The 16,296-nt window shown below is 37.5% G+C and overlaps 1 protein-coding gene across 1 annotated transcript in view; it reads right to left on the reverse strand.

Annotated features, from left to right (window-relative positions):
* Positions 1-16,296, reverse strand: part of LOC149302818 (calcium-dependent secretion activator 2-like) — a 112,173-nt gene that overhangs the window by 47,993 nt on the left and 47,884 nt on the right. Inside the window, exons 12-16 of the mRNA XM_089482176.1 lie at positions 15,497-15,633; positions 13,736-13,923; positions 7,011-7,112; positions 3,409-3,472; positions 1,183-1,306 (exon numbers count right to left, since the gene is read on the reverse strand). Of these exons, the coding sequence (XP_089338302.1) occupies positions 1,183-1,306; positions 3,409-3,472; positions 7,011-7,112; positions 13,736-13,923; positions 15,497-15,633 (615 nt within the window). The remainder of the gene's footprint in view (positions 1-1,182; positions 1,307-3,408; positions 3,473-7,010; positions 7,113-13,735; positions 13,924-15,496; positions 15,634-16,296) is intronic.

Genomic DNA, 16,296 nt, shown 5'->3' on the forward strand with positions numbered 1-16,296 from the left:
ATTCATGCCTCAAATCACCAAGTACAATGGCAAGCTAATCCGATGGGCGAGTCGAGTCTGGTTTTGGCGGATGCCGAGAGAATGTTACCTGCCTGAATGCATTGTGCCAAGTTTGGTGGAGGAGGGCTAATGGTCTGGGGCTGATTTTCAGGGGTTGCGTTAGGCCCCTTAACATCCAGTGAAGGGAAATCTTAATGCTTCAGCATACCAAGACATTTTGAACAATGCTATGCTTCCAACTTTGCAATATGAACCATATTAGACTTGTATAACATGAGTTTGGGGGAAGGCCCTTTTCTATTTGAGCATGACTGTGCCCCAATACACAAAGCAAGGTGCATAAAGACATAGTTGGATGAGTTTTTTCCGTGGAAGAACTTGACTGGCCTGCACAAAACACTGATCTCAAAACCATTGAACACCTTTGGGATGAACTGGAACAGGCCTTCTCATCCAACATCAGTGCCTGAAAAAGCATTTCCATAAGAGTGGAGCTGTTATAGTTGCAAAGAGGGGGGCTAACTACACATTAAGATATATGTATTTAAAATGCAATGTCATGAAAATCCCTGTTGGTGTAATGGTCAGGTATCTCAATACCTTTGTCCTTATAGTCTATATTCGGCTGAACATATCTCCAGGCATGTGATATACTCGCCTCCAGTCAGCTCCAGCACAGGGAATACCAAGAATGGAGGTCTATCCCCCTGTGCTCATGTGTGGAAAGTGCTCCTATTGACATCAACAGAAGACATTTCCTTCAAGCAGTTGATCAGTGGTAAGAATAGTCAGACCAAGGAGGAAGATGGCAGCTGCTGGCATCAGGGCTGCCTCATCTGTGTCAGGTAAGGGCAATCTCCACATCCATTTTGGAAGAAAGTGTATTAACCTACTCATAGATCAATTTAATAAGCATTGCTCTATAGTAGGGGTGTTCGGGACATGGAACTGTTCCATTAACCAGGTCCCCTAAACAAAAAGGAATTTCTTGTATTGACCAAGGTACACACTACTTCTAAATGGTTTGTCCTAATTCCTGTTTTGTTTTTGTTTTTTTTAATAGCAGTAAAAGTGGGAAAATTAATAGAAAGCAATAGGCATTCCGGCGCAAAGTGTATACATAACCTACAGTACATCCAAAGCTTGTAACTGTTCAACCAGAAAAAAAACAAGCCTACTTACCTTCTATTTTGGCATATTCTGTAAGACGGGTATAATTTATCAGGGCAGCTTTCTCAAGGCACCTTCTAATAACTTTCTTCACTTCTTCGGGAGGAATGGGTGTTGCTATATCTTTCATAAGCACCTGCATCATTATAACATATTATAATTAGTGACCAAACAGAAAAAAATTTAAAAACTAAATGCTGAACATAAGAATGTGTGGGACTGAGAAACTCTGGGGTAAGCAGATTGACTCGTCAATATTAATGGAAATCAGACCTTTCACTTTCTGTGACATAATGGGCAGGATTACAGCACACCTACTGCATTTTAATACATATGATAGCTGCGTGGTCCCTTTGCAAATGCCTGCGAGGATTCAGCAGAATCCCCCCAATATGCATTTATTCCTTCCTTGCTATTTTCTATACATGTGATATACTTTCTGACAGTCAGATCCAGCACTGGCTTGGCAAGAGCAGGCACAGAAAGCGATCTCATTGATTTCAGTGAGCACGCTTTACTTCCACTATTTGACCACTTCAAGCAGCCTACCAATGGCATAAATTGCTGCACCGCAGAGGCTGCTCTGCAGCTGCAGCTTCTACCTCAGTGAATTGCTATAAGCCCCCTCCGTTACATTCCTCTGTATGGTGCCTTCATCGGTTTTCCAAACTTTGAGCTTCCTGCACAATGAAACTGCTGATTAATTATGTTGCAGGGTCATTACTTGTGGTACAAATTTTAGCCTGTCTTCCCCAAATAAAATATACCAAAAATCTGCGTTACTACTAACCACAACAAAAACTGCATATTAAGTTAAGTCTTATGCATGTGTTCATTGATTGCATCGATTTGATTTACAAACACCGTAACTACAAATATTTGTGACTACTGCATTGTCATCTTAAAAAGCAGGTGTGTGATACATACATGGCATGCATAGCAATAACTTTAGTGTTTTGCTTGCCACGAATGAATTCTGGCCTCTAGGATTTTATTTTTATTTTATTTTCCCCTCAGTTTTGGCTTCTTTAAAAAAAGAAAACATTTCAACAAACGTATTCAATAGCATAGTTATACATTATAGTCATACATTTTAATTGGTATATAGAAACCTAGAATACTTGTTTTAACTTGTTTACAAAAGGGAAAATTTAAACTTATTTTATTTAAAAAACAACTCATTAACTTGCGCATTATAGTCCAACAAATATAACCCAGTGCTGGACTATTCTATTAAAAGGAGTAAATTGCGCATTTCATTTATTATTTAGTGGTTGTTTTTTCACTCATTAAAGCAGTAGTCATTTTATAATGAACATACTGCATAGATGTATACTTGCTGCAGTTACACATTATTTTATTACACAGCTGCTTCATACAGATTAGCTTGAATCACAAACACAAAGGAAAGTTAACTGTTTGAGCATGGATTGTTCGGTGTCGCAATTCCTGGAAAGTCCTTGGACCTGTGAAGTTGGTCCAACAGGTTGGTGGCAGTGTTAAGTCTGGCATTGTGTTAATTAACTGTGACAGTGACTAATATATATGTCACATACTCTTAACACTATGTGCCACTTCCTAGTGTCACTGCCACCGCTATTGACATTGGTAACATTTTCTAGAACCTGTTAACTGACCCCAGTCCTGTTACGTATTTGTACTAAGAGATAGAAATGAATAAAGGCCAAGCATGTCTGGAGACGCTATCTGTCTAGACACAGGAGTTTTAATACAGTATCGGTGACTTGGTCTTTCAAACAGTGACTCATTTATCGATATATAGCATAGAGTCTTTGGTTACTAATAATAATTTGGTTACTTTACAAAGAGGTGGTAGAGTCTTATAGAGTGAGGGAATTCAAACATGCATGGGACAGGCGTAGGGCTATCTGAATCCAAGATAAAACCAAAGACTGATTAGTGTTTGACTCTTTATATAGGGAAAAATGGCCAGACTACGTGGGTTGAATCTGTTGTCAAGTTCTGTGTTCTAGAATATTACTAATTATGTAGTAATTTTGTCAGTTGATTGACAGTAATAGAAGTAGTGAAATTTAACAAAAGTACAATGCCAGCGTTCATTAGCCCAAATAATATGAACTAGAGGGTTAGCTTGCAGAAGTCCCGGCATGTACAGGAGAACCCCCCTCCCTGGAGAGCTTTAAGTAAAATAAGCCACGTGAAGATGGTTTACGACGACTAATTTAAAATAATAAAAGAAATCAAACCACGACATACCCTTTCAAGCAAGGAGAGTGTTGCTTTCAATGCACCTTCTGGTCTTCCAAAGGGAAAACAGTACCTGTTGTACACATTTACAAATAGTTATACTTAAAAAAATATATATATACACAATATGACATAGCAGCCTGTGTGTGATCACAGGGATGATGTATACATACTTCCGACACATGTATTCATAAATCCGAATATTCTCTAAAGCCAGGAAAGTAAATTGGTGTAAAAAAGGTAGCATTTCCTTTGACATCAGCATTATGTGAGGGATATGGGATTTGCATTTGTGATATTCTGCAGCTGTATACATTGGCTAATGGGAGTTGTACTCCTGAAATTGCTTCCTTGGTCTCTACAGCATAAACATATTTCCCCACCATTTGTACTTTTACACTCTTTACATATGCCATTGAGGTGATTTAAAAAAAAAACAAAAAAAACTATGAAAACGTTATGACCCAAAAAACGGAGCACATGCCGAAGAAAAAGCAAAATTAGGACAACTTGGTGACATTTGCTCTATGCGTGGCGAAAAATTAATGAGCTTTACCAACATGAATGATATTGAAATGTCTACTCACCAATTAGTATAATGCAAACTTAAGAAATTCATTAGTAATAAAACATAGCTAATGTTGAGGATGTGTTTCTAGATTTGAAGAATTTTAGGAGAAAACCTAAAAAAAAAATTATTTTGCCTCATTTTGCGCGAGCATATTCTTAAACAATCATTGAGGGATTTACTATACACTTTATACTATATGGGAGCTTCTCTGTTTTAATGAGTGCTTTTTATGATCCTTTAAGTAACATCTTGGTTCAGATGGGCTTACACATTGGAGTTTGTTTCTACAAAGCTTTTACATTATTACATGTTTTATTTATAGAGGGACAGCAGTCAATGAAACTGGAAACATTAAACAGACCATATACAAAAAGAACAACATTAACACACCTTAAGAGCTATGTACATATTTGTTGCAGCATTTAAAAACTTTCGGTCACTGGAAAATATAGACAATATGTTGTATGACCTGCCCACACTTCACACATGTATCCCACTGGTATGTATGACATGCACCCCCACTTTTAACTTGAGAATCTCTGCTTCTCGTGGTCTAGCCTGAGTAGCGTTAAATGTGCGGATGTGTATATATTTCTCTATAAATCTCATATCTTCTATTAATTAGCGACAGGTTGAACTGGCTTCCTCATCTTTGCCTGTAATCCTAGTTTTAACAAACAGCATCTTTTGTACTTGTTCCTCCGAGCTACAATAATTCAACACAAATTAGCATAATCCTCTAACTGCATTTCACATTATTTAACTCCCTTAACTACCAAGTAACAGAGTTTATAAATGAATGTAATGGTTCCTGGATTACACAGGATACCAGGATAAAGAGGTCCCACTGGGAACTTTGTAAAGCAACATTATACTCGCGTATGATGTAAATAATGGGGCATTTTTCAAGTGCTTGTCTCATTTAGGATTAAAACCGGTTATGTACTCTAAGCAATGCCTTAATTAACACCTTCTATGAGGCACGCATTTAATTGTTAGCTCAGTGTAATAATGAAGGCTGACACAAAGCAGCCGCTATTATCCCATATTAGATTAGTGTTGTCCAAATGTTGTAATGTTAAGTGCCACATATATCATAGGACACTGGGCAGTTTACAACGACAGAACTTCCATGTGTTCTCAGATATGGTCACTAGACTATAGTCTACTATATAATATGCCTGCCAGGTGGACAATGTGCATTAGAACATCCACAATCATCCCAGCACTTGTGATCATCCAGAGCTGGATGCTGGATAACTTTCAATAGGTAACAGGGAGGTAGCTGCTCTGCTTAAAATAAAGTTATCTACCAAATGATTTCCCACCGGGTTCCACACAAGTGTACTGTGCACACTAGAAGAGAGAAGCGGATCCTTTGGCGGAAGTATAAAAAGGGAGTAAAAAACTGCAAACAAAGTATATCCTTATGTGTGCAACTGCTGGAATGTTTGCCAATGCAATGCAATAATAGATAAAAACATCACAAATATATCTAAAGTGCACACCATTTTTCTACTTATTTTTTGTGCGCTAAGAAAAATTAGGTCGCACATAAGGTGATGGCTGAACGGGCAATAGAATATTGTGGGGGTGCTTTACCAACAGCAGAACATACATCAGGGAAAGATGCCAGAAAGTGTTTACCACTTTAAAGCACATTGGGGGATTCCAAGATTAAAAAAATATTTAAAATGTTTAATTACCATGCAATTGATAAATTAAAGAAAATATATCAGCTTGCAAAAAAAAAATGCGTTGTCAATTATCGGACTTGCTCGATTATAAGACAACCCCTGATTATAAGACGAGCCCCCACAATTTGAATATTAATTTAGGAAAAAAATATATGACTACCCTATAGGAAAAAAAGTTTTACTGGTAAATATTAATTCACATGTAAACTATTTTTCATATTTAATAAAAACTAGGATTGAGAAAAATGAATTTTTTATTTTTATTTCCTTTCGTCAACCTAACCCCCAGTTATGCACATCTGTTCCCCAGATATGCCTTATACCCCCCTATATGCCTTTTAACCCCTATATATGCCACTCTGCCTCCCTGATATGCCTTTTAACCACCTTTATGCCACTCTGCCTACAGAAATCCCTAATAACCCCCCCATATGCCACTCTTAACTCCCCCTACTTAACGATGCATCCCTAGACTTGTCACTCGTGCTTCAGATTCCCTGGTGTCTAGCGGGGGGAGCCGGTGGAGGTCAACCTCAGCTGCAGCTGGCTGGTACTTTCGCTGGGGCTTCTATGACTGAGCACCAGAAGGTCATACCACTCCGGTGCTCTGTCATAGAAGCCCTGGCAGCAGCGGAGGTTGTCTACATACATCGTGCAAACGTTCACCGGCTGCCAGAGAGGAGGATCCAGGTCTCCTGCAGAGACCTCCACTGCTGCTGGCACTTCCACCAGGGCTTCTATGATGGAGCACCGGAAGGTCCTGTCATGCCGGCGCTCCATCATAAAAGTGTCGGCAGCAGCGGAGGTTTGTCTGTGCGCATTGCACAGACGTCCACTGGCTGCTAGAGAAGAGAATGCAGGTCCCCTGCAGAGGATCTGGATCTTAGTCTTGTAGTCAGACCTGTATATAAGACGAGGGGTAACCTTGTCTTATAATCTAACAAATATGGTGTAACCCCAAAAACATCAGTCTGTCAAAAACTAATAAATGTACAATGTTATTCAAAATATATACAACACTAAACCATTAAATTAATTCAGCGAAATATAAATATGTTGCAGTTACAAAAAATAAACTGAAACACACACACACATATATTATATATATATATATATATATATATATATATATGCGCCATCCCTGTATATAACAAACAGAATCTCAAAAAACAATGTTTCAAATTGTTAAAGATTATAACCCACGATTGTGTGTTTTCTCTGTTTGCATTTGTGGTTTCCATTTTGGGAGCAACGGTAATTTTAATTAATAACCTTGGATTTTAAAGGGAATAGAGGAAAGATCATATACTGAGAACCTTATTCTTTACAAATAATTACTGTACCTGAAATGACTTATTTGATTCTCTAAAAGCAATGTGAGACGTTCTTTAATCTCTTCAAATTGCTCTTTTTCTTCTATTGTAACTGTTCCAATTCCATCGGGCCTGAAAGAGTAAAGACAAGGAGGAGAAATGTAAGCTATGAAATGGTTTGCATATAAGTGGCCATTTATGCATTATCAGTCTACCCTGAAATGCTTAAGAGAGCACCTGGTACCACGCAGCACCAAAACTTAAATGTTCAACATCAAATGCTCAAGTCTGATTTCGACGCTCCAATCTAGCTTTTGTTTAAGTGACAGTAATTGGGAGTTTATAAGTATTCAAACATAGTCAACAAGTAAAAAATGTAAATGGGAAATTTCCTCTAAAAATGTACATTTGCTGTAAAGCAACTTAAAATGCAGCATGATATACTAAGTAGATGCACTTTTATATTCCGCTTATACCGTATGCTTAAAATTCCTTATTTCAAACTTGCATAAGGAAATAGTTTTATAATCACCTTGTGAGCAGGCAGTTGGAGAATACTTTATTGCTCTTTGCCAAGCAGCAAGAAAACAAAAGAATCAAGGCTAAACACACAATTTTCTATGGAGTTTTTCTCCAAGCAAATCCTACTTAATTCACTCTCACTGTGGAAAAACACCATATCCTGCCTTAACCAATTTTACCAACTGCCCTACTGTGAAACTTACAGAAATCCCTTTCCTTTTTAACAATACGCTAAAAAGACTCCTTCTACAATAACAAAGACATTGCAGTCCCCTCTAGCTTTCCAAGAACACTTTTAATACACAATCTGCAGGACACTTCTGCCTTGAAACTTCTATTAAAAATATGAGCGCGAGCAACAAAATAGAAAACAGGCACTAAATAAAGCCTCACCATACAAGGAACCAACAGATTCAAAACTTTTGTATCAGCTTAAATTTTGTAGCAAGTTGGTAACTTTGTATTAAAATATCTAGCCAGTGTAGAGAGATCACCCTGAAGGAAGGCTATCCCTTTCTGTTCACTATTTTGAATATTTAAGAACCTGGAAGCGCCCATAGCCTCTCTATGTCAGCCACACTATAATACAACAGATGCATTACGATGTGTACTATGCATAACTATGTGATTACTTAGGGACTACATTTACTAGTACTACAAAAAAAAAAAAAAAGTCAGTCTCTCTCACACATATACTCAGACCCAGCGTGAAGGACGCAAGGCAGCGGAAGTGCTGGTGACGTGCCCTTCCTGAGCAAACAAAATCAGAAATAAAAAGTGTGTACATGTGTGTGTATTAATACGTTTGGGTATATTATGGCGTTAGTATGCGTGCGTGCGTTAATATGTTACTGTGTGTTAATTAGTATCTTTGTAGGCAAAAACAAATTCAAACTGGCAATTTTTTTATGTGCTGGTCAACGAAGTGCTCCTAATCTAGTGGATTCCTTGCAAAACAGGGTGATAAAGTTGCATTTAGTTCACAAAATCTTCCATCAGCGATAAGTACATAAATGTGATGTGAAATGAAAAGTAGAGTATCTGTTCCAAAAATGACACCTTGCCTTACCATGTTAGCACATATAAATTGGTTAAAGTGGAGTATATTTAATTGCCCAACTATGCTGTCAGAAAAGATTGTGTATTGTAGTAATAAAGTAAATACTGCTGTCATATTGCAACTGACTTGGACATCTGAGATCTGTGACAGAGCACAGCCAGAGGAGAAAACAATGACAAGTGAGGAGGAAGATGCTGAACAATGTCACATCTCTTGCCTTAAATAAAGACGGATTACTTGAACAAGAAAGGAATGTCATGCTATTTGACTTACGTTCACCATCCCATTAAGAGCCATACAGACATGTCACAAATAACTGTTTGAAGCACATAAAATGTATTACTGTATCCAATGCTCAGATAATAATAATAATAAAAAAAGATAACTCAGAAAAAAGTATTTAGAAGACACAAGTAAAGTGGTTGTCTATGTCCCCGAACACTGCCTATCCACTTTTAAGGCTACTTATGAATTAATAGATCTGAATTATGCCGAAGGGTTGCAATTAGACTTTTTGGTACCATAAATAGTCATGACTTTACAAAAAGCAATGAAAGGTATAAGTGAAACATAAGAAAAAAAAATGAGAAAATAGCAGAATATGTAGCTATTTTTTTACTTTTTTTTTTATTAGTTTATTTTTTTATTTTATTATTTTTTTTTTAGATAAAATACCCAACACTTGTTCGAGCAGTGCCTGGGAACATGCATTCCTGAGAGCTCGGGTGTAGAGGAATGCATTGGGAGGCAGGTCCCGCCAAAAAACTTGCAGGCGCGGGCAGTTTTGCTGGTGTTGAGGCGGGACACTGTACCTGCGGGTCCCGGTAATCCCGCACAGTCCCGCAAGGCTGCCTTCGCGCTGCTCCCTTACAGTGTCTCTTCTCTTGCTCAGCCCAGGAACAAAGCAGAGTCACGTGATGTGACATCACTTCCCGTGACTCCGCTGTCTTCCTGGGCGGAGCGTGAGGAAAGATGCTGTGAGGGAGCCAACTCGAGGGCAGCCTTGCGGGACTGCGCGGAAAATCTGCAGTTCAGGTAAGGAGGTGGATGTGATTTGTGGCGGGAGCGGGCGGGATTTACCACAAATGTAGAGGGATTGGGCACACATGTTGCGGGAGTGGAACATACACATTGCGGGAGCGGGCAGGATTGGACAAAAAAAAAAATCAGCGGGAGTGGGATTAAAAAAGCAGTCCCACCCTGGGCTCTACTCTGGTACTCAAGAACTCTACGTTTTACAGCGGGTGCCATTTAACATGTTTGAGTGCAGTGTAAAGGATGCTTTATGGTTTGCCAGTAATCACCTGGCAGTAGAGGTCTCAGTCCAGTAGTGCCAAGGGCTAATCCACTAGTGCCTACACACACCTATTCAGCCTCTTTATTCACCCCAAATAACCCTTAAACCCATACTATGACCTATCCCTATCACACCAACAGGCAATTCCCCAGGTGTTTTCTTGATATACCAGACCATGTTCTATGCCCTTTCTGAGGATGTCTTTGGAATGTTGTTATATTAAGTTTGACTAACGACTGGATTTTGCACCGTACATGAACCCTATGACTCTGTGCATGTTTCAATTTTTTACTAATCATGCTATTGATGTGTTGTTCTGCACTTTATGTTTTGAAATTGAAATAGAAAAAAAAAACAAAACAAAAAAAACAGGAAGCATGTTATCTGTATGTGTGCTCTGGACAAGACTGGTAATGTGGCAACACTATATATTGTAGATTTTTCCCACTGATCTCCAAGGGCTTTTAGCACATGGTAGAAGTTTAGGTCTAAAACTTTTCAGAAATAGATTATTTTAACTCAAAAAGGTTATGCTATTATATATTAGAGTACATTAAACACAAGATGAATAAAGGAATAAAGGAAACACAATCCGAGGAAAGGCTGCTGATTCTAGAATGAGAAAACTGATGACAAACTGGACAGTCTTCCATTAGCACAATTTAAGTACATTGCTAATTCAAATGAAGCGCATTAAAAAGAGAGGATTACAAAACGGTATTCAACATGTCACCTCACACATGAACGATTAGCAGATTAACACTAGCTCTGTATGACACCAGGAAGAGATTTCATTTACAATGTGTTGGATACAGGAAGATTTTATTTCCCTTAGTGAAGCTTAATTGACCAAAACACTAGGTTTAACTGCTAGCCAACTTTTCAATTAAAGCAAACACAAAAAACAAGGAACTCATTCGGCTTAGATGTCAGAACAGTAACATCTGTACAAGTACAAGGACTTTGACACAGCCATATAGACTTTTGTACAGACAGTACTCCAACTTTATTTTCCTTTCTTCTTCTACGTTACCGTTTCTCACTTGTAATATGGTAAAGAGTCCACGCAAGACTCTTCATGTGCTCTTTAAACCATTTGCTCTGTTGCGTCACAAGTCACATGTTGTTACATGGATTGATCAAATAATCTGTAGTTCCTTCAATAGACTAGCAAAGACCCAGATTTCAAATGAAGTCATTTCAATGTATTTAGCAAGTGATTCGTAGAAATTAAATGTTGCCAAGGTTTTCAATGCTAAAATTAGCTTTATTAATTCTGATCTAGGTCCATAAGGTCATAGTTTAATAATTTTTTTTTGGTTGTAACTTTTCCTTGATTAAATAGGTCACAATAGTAATTTTAGTAGATAATTGCACTTCTTTCATTTTTTTTCTTGATTGCTTAATAGCACTTTAATTAAAGTAAAAGGTTTTTTTGTTGCAAATTTAAAAGGCAAAGCGGCAACATTGTATCTTACCAGTTTGCAGCTTCAGATTGCAATTAGACATCATCAGGAATAATGCTAATTCCCTAATATAAATGTTATCAGGCAATTAAGCACACTGAGCGATACTCATAGCACATAAGAAAATATTACAAAATTATTTTACAATAAGAAAATCTGTTTGCAGAACTATCCAAGTGCAGGACTATCATTTTAAATGGATTCCAAATACCACAAGACCTGCCTCCAATTATTAAGGTAGGGAGCTTTAAGAGAACTCTAGAATAAAATGAGTCTGGTGGAAGAAAACGGATAAAGAGGGTCTGGTAAACGTTAAACTAATTGGAAGTAGAGTGTGAAGAGCAACGTACAAATACACCTTGTGGATGTAAAAAAAGAAGTGTAATAAGATGTGTGTTGAGTATTAAACGAATAGTACACTTAAAATATTGAAAGAAACGGTGGTTCAGGATACTGGTAGAATCTTTCCATTGCTCAGTTAGCTGACAGTGTAGCCCTCAGCCTGTGTGCAGCAACTAGTTCAAGAAATTTAGTATCCCTAACTGCTCGATGCAAAACGCACATATGTACATCATATAATCACACCCACACAAGGCATTCATTCAATGGGGGGGGGGGGAATCAGTTAATCCATATATATCAATTCAATAGATGGTGAACAATGGCCTGAAAACCGCTGTAATAAGTGTTTTGGCAACAATGCTGGCAAACCTCGCTACCTAATGAGAAATCGAGGAAAATAATGAAACAAGTAAGCCCCACTCACGCATCTGTCCAAGGTGTTTGATTGGGGTCTTTGAGACTCTTTTTGTGGCTACATTTGGGTCTCACTACTTTAGCAGGACTAAGCTAAAATGTTTGACAATAAGAAAGCCCTGAACTGTCACCTCTTGTAAGATATATACACCACACAAAATTCACTTCCATCTTTCATCTCACAGCTTGGATGTAGCTGAGTGGGTGAAGGCATTGTGTGCTGCGTGTACGTGGCTGCATCTCTTTGCCTTTCATGCTATTTGTGTTTCTGTCCTTGGTGCTTTCTTTTTATACACCATTTCTAGAATAATCAGAACCCATTCTATGATTTACTATGTTCTCCAAAAATGCTCCTAAAACTATTTAACTCATTACCCTCTGCTACAGAAAGACAGGAACAAAGAATGGCTGAAAAGCTTCCAATTCTAATACCAGCAGCGTCCACGCTGACATTTAATAGCAGATTCCATTTTCACATTACCTTTCCACCTCATACTATCTTGCTCTTTCTAGTATGTTATGCAAATACACCAATACAGTACCGTAGTGCTAGTTTTGCATATTTGTTGCATTTAAATGTTTCAGATCATGCAACTAATCTTAATATAAGACAACGATAACATAGTAAAATGCAGCTTTTAAATTATTATTTCATTTATCGAAGGCAAAGAGTTCACCAAAACCTATATCACCCATGTGTATGTATGTCAGTGATGCCCCAATTACATCATCAAGCTCACTGTATTGTTTATTTAAATTTATGTTCATTTAAGAAAAGGTTTCTATTTTTCCCTTTGTAAGAAGAGGGAGAAATGTTGTTGCTTACTCTGTCTTCTGATCACCCCTGCACTGATCACACTGTGATCAGCCACCAAGGCTCCATAAGACTTGCTTTGCTGATCGCAACGTGTGAGATCATCCAGCAGGGGGTGGGCAGTCAGATCCTAGCAAGGTCCGTCTATCCTGTCCTCCAGCGAGTGTCATTAATAATGCCTACCAGAAGGGAATGTCCAGTCGCGTGATCATGGATTCTTTATGTACCTTTATATGTAATATGGCATTCTATAGGTCAAGTATAGTGATATTATTCTAGATAACTAGGATTTACTTCTTTTGGTTGTTGAAAAAATTGAGTTGATACCACACCTAAAAGGACATTTATTAATTTAAAATAAACTACAATACTATTTTTACACATTTTTCATCCCTGGCTTAAAAATTCTTCTCCAAGACTTACAATGGTCTCTCTTCTCTACCAGGTAACACAAAAAAATACATGTTATTAACACAATATAACAGTTCAAGCAAGACAAGACAACAAAGAGCCATAAAATGAAAACATGGCTACAAAAAAATCCACAAAGTAAAATTGTAACTTACAATAAACTATAATCACTATATAAAAATATATTAAGTATTTAAAATGACAATCACTATTCTGTGTAATGACAAACTAAAGTGACACATTTTTTTTTGCAAACATTTCTGCAAAACATTTGACTCACAAACAAGGCAAAGAGCAAAAATGACAAGATTTGATGGCCCCAAGTTTCGCAACTGAATAGAAAAAAAAAAAACTCCAAAAAACATTGAGTTGATAAAAGAGTACAGTGTTCCTACAGTTGTAGTCAGTACAAAAAAGCCATATTAATACCTGTTTCCATGAACATGAGATGCACAGAATGCAAAACTGTAATGAAGTAGTGTAGGGTCAATCACAGCCCCAGACTCAGCATGGTTAATTAGTTCTTTCAGGTAGGAGAGATGACGATGACAGCCACGAACACCATATCGAGCACAGTACTCATCCAACACAAATACCTGGCCAGGACTGAACCAACCCTGCAAACGTGGGGAAAAAAACAAAACAAAACAAAAAAACACCATTAGAAGCATCATTCTCAGTACTGTTGAATTTGCAGGATATGTACCAAAAATAATTTCTTAATCAGGCATAATATTGCTTCATTAATTTTATCTGGAAACACAGAATGTATATACACTGCATAGCTATGCAACAGCTTAGCCTAAACTTAACCCCATCAACAACAAAAAAGCGATTTTAAATAGTTTCAACTTTGTTAGGAACAGTGCAGTGCAAAACGTGAAAATGTTATAAATTCAAGATTAAATTGCAAGCTTCTTGGCACTCTCTTCTATTGTTACAGACTTAATTAATACGACACTTTGCATGGATCTCTTTTGCTTTGCGCACATTCAAAAGCATAGAAAACACACTGTTGGTGCACTTAATTCAATATGCTAAACCCTTAATTAATAGCTTCATGAAACTAGTCATTTTTCAGTTTGGTTTTTTTCAAGCCTTTTGTTCTTACTCAGCAGCCCACATTTAAAGTAAGCAAATGCAGATCATTTATGGGATTTCAAAGCTCAGGTTGCTAGACTGATCATGTCTATATGCATGGTTTTAAAGGACCCCCCAAACTGCTTTTTTCTGTAACTGCTTCTCTTATAGAACACTATTGCAGCATAAATCGTGTTAGTTCTTATTTTCTCGTCAAGAAATATATACGCTAGGGTCGCATAAACCACATTTATTTCACCTACTCATTCTCGGGTAATGCTAAAATACATTCGGTTTCTGCCGCCAATATTAGCAGGCTTCCGGTTGTGTTACTAAACCTCTGGTTAAGTTTATGTATTCTCAGGGTATACAGAAATTGTGACTACAGTTGACAACTGCGGACTATAAGCAGGTCGGTCTGCAAATTACAAAAGTATCACTCACAGACCTGATCCATTGGACACAAACCTTAAACAAATTCTCATCAAGATCAAAATGGTTGCCCCAAACAAATAAGTAAGAATTGTAAGCCATTATGGTCTCGGTACCAGTTTTCAGGGCTATCCAGTGGGAGTACAGTGAGCTCGTTTCACACTTGGGATTTACAGAGATTCACTTGTCCTGCTTTTCAATAATGACCAAATGATATATGCACTAACTCACGTGCTTGAGAGCAAAATATGTTCTTAAACAAAATCCCCTATAATGCACTTTTCTACTATAGACATTTAATAATAATAATAATAATAAAAAAAAAAAATAAAAAAAAAAGGGTCTGATAAGCAGTGGTTGAACATTAAAGTGCCTTTGGAGCTGTAGGTAAATCCCACTGATTTTTACTTGTACCTTTATTAAGCTTTTAGTATTTATTCAGCCCTCTCTGGAGGCGCTGATAAACCACATTTCAGAGCTGGTTTAAGTCTATTCTTCTTTCTATTGAGTGGCACAGCAGCAATCTTCAAGTGTATAATTTTTAAATTTGAAGCCAATCGATTGAAATCCTTAATCCCAAACCCAAGCACAGCTTTAAGGAGGAGTTTGGAAGAAAAATACCACGTTGCAGCAACAATTTCTCACTTCATTTCTTTTACCCTAGGTCCTAGTACTTACCAGACAAGAATAGGAATCATTTAATCGGTGCTCCAGTGTCTGCTGCTGGAGAATTTTAAAGAGGGAGGAATGGTCAAATCTGCAGGGATTAGCAGAAATAAACTCATCCATTCCATGTCGCTGAGTTCGGTCCGTATCTGTTGGCAGAAAGAAAGAGGGGGGAGGGGGATAAACCCAGACTAAAGCACCAGTTTTGAGAACCAGCCATACTAAAGTACATTTTTTTCTTTCATTCCAAAACTGATCAACACTAAAGCTCCTTTCAATGAAAAGTTGATAATATGACCTTGGTGCATTTCAAAGCACTTAGCAGGTGTACAGTCTGGAAATAGAATGGTCTGAGAAAAAAGCTCTGCCGTATCGTATATTTCCACCATTTCATTGTTCTTCCTGGTATTATTTCTATAGCAGTACAAATGAAATAAAGTAATATAAAAAAACATTCATTGCAGGCGGCAATCTACTTTCCAAATGGCAAACTAGAGCAGAAATAAACATGTGAGTTGAAAAGGTAGGTCACTTCCAGTCTTTGTCTTGTACCGCGCTTCTAATGGTGGTGTAATGGGGAGTGTTGCATATAGCAAAAAACAAAAAAAAAAAAAAAAAGCATTTGTAACCTTCAAGCAAAAAGGGAAAGAAGAAAAAAAAAACTAAAAAAAAAACAAAACACACAGAGACCAGTACTTTGTTGAAATACATATCTGCTTCATGCTATGCAGCCCTAAATGGCAGACGGAAGACCAAATGTTTTTGTTCTTTATAGATGCATCTTTTGACGCCTTAAAACCCTGCGGGTTTAT

This window comes from Sceloporus occidentalis, unplaced genomic scaffold (genome assembly GCF_023333645.1).
Source record: "Sceloporus occidentalis isolate IW3139 unplaced genomic scaffold, rSceOcc1.0.p SCAF_17, whole genome shotgun sequence".
In the NCBI taxonomy this organism is placed as follows: domain Eukaryota; kingdom Metazoa; phylum Chordata; class Lepidosauria; order Squamata; family Phrynosomatidae; genus Sceloporus; species Sceloporus occidentalis.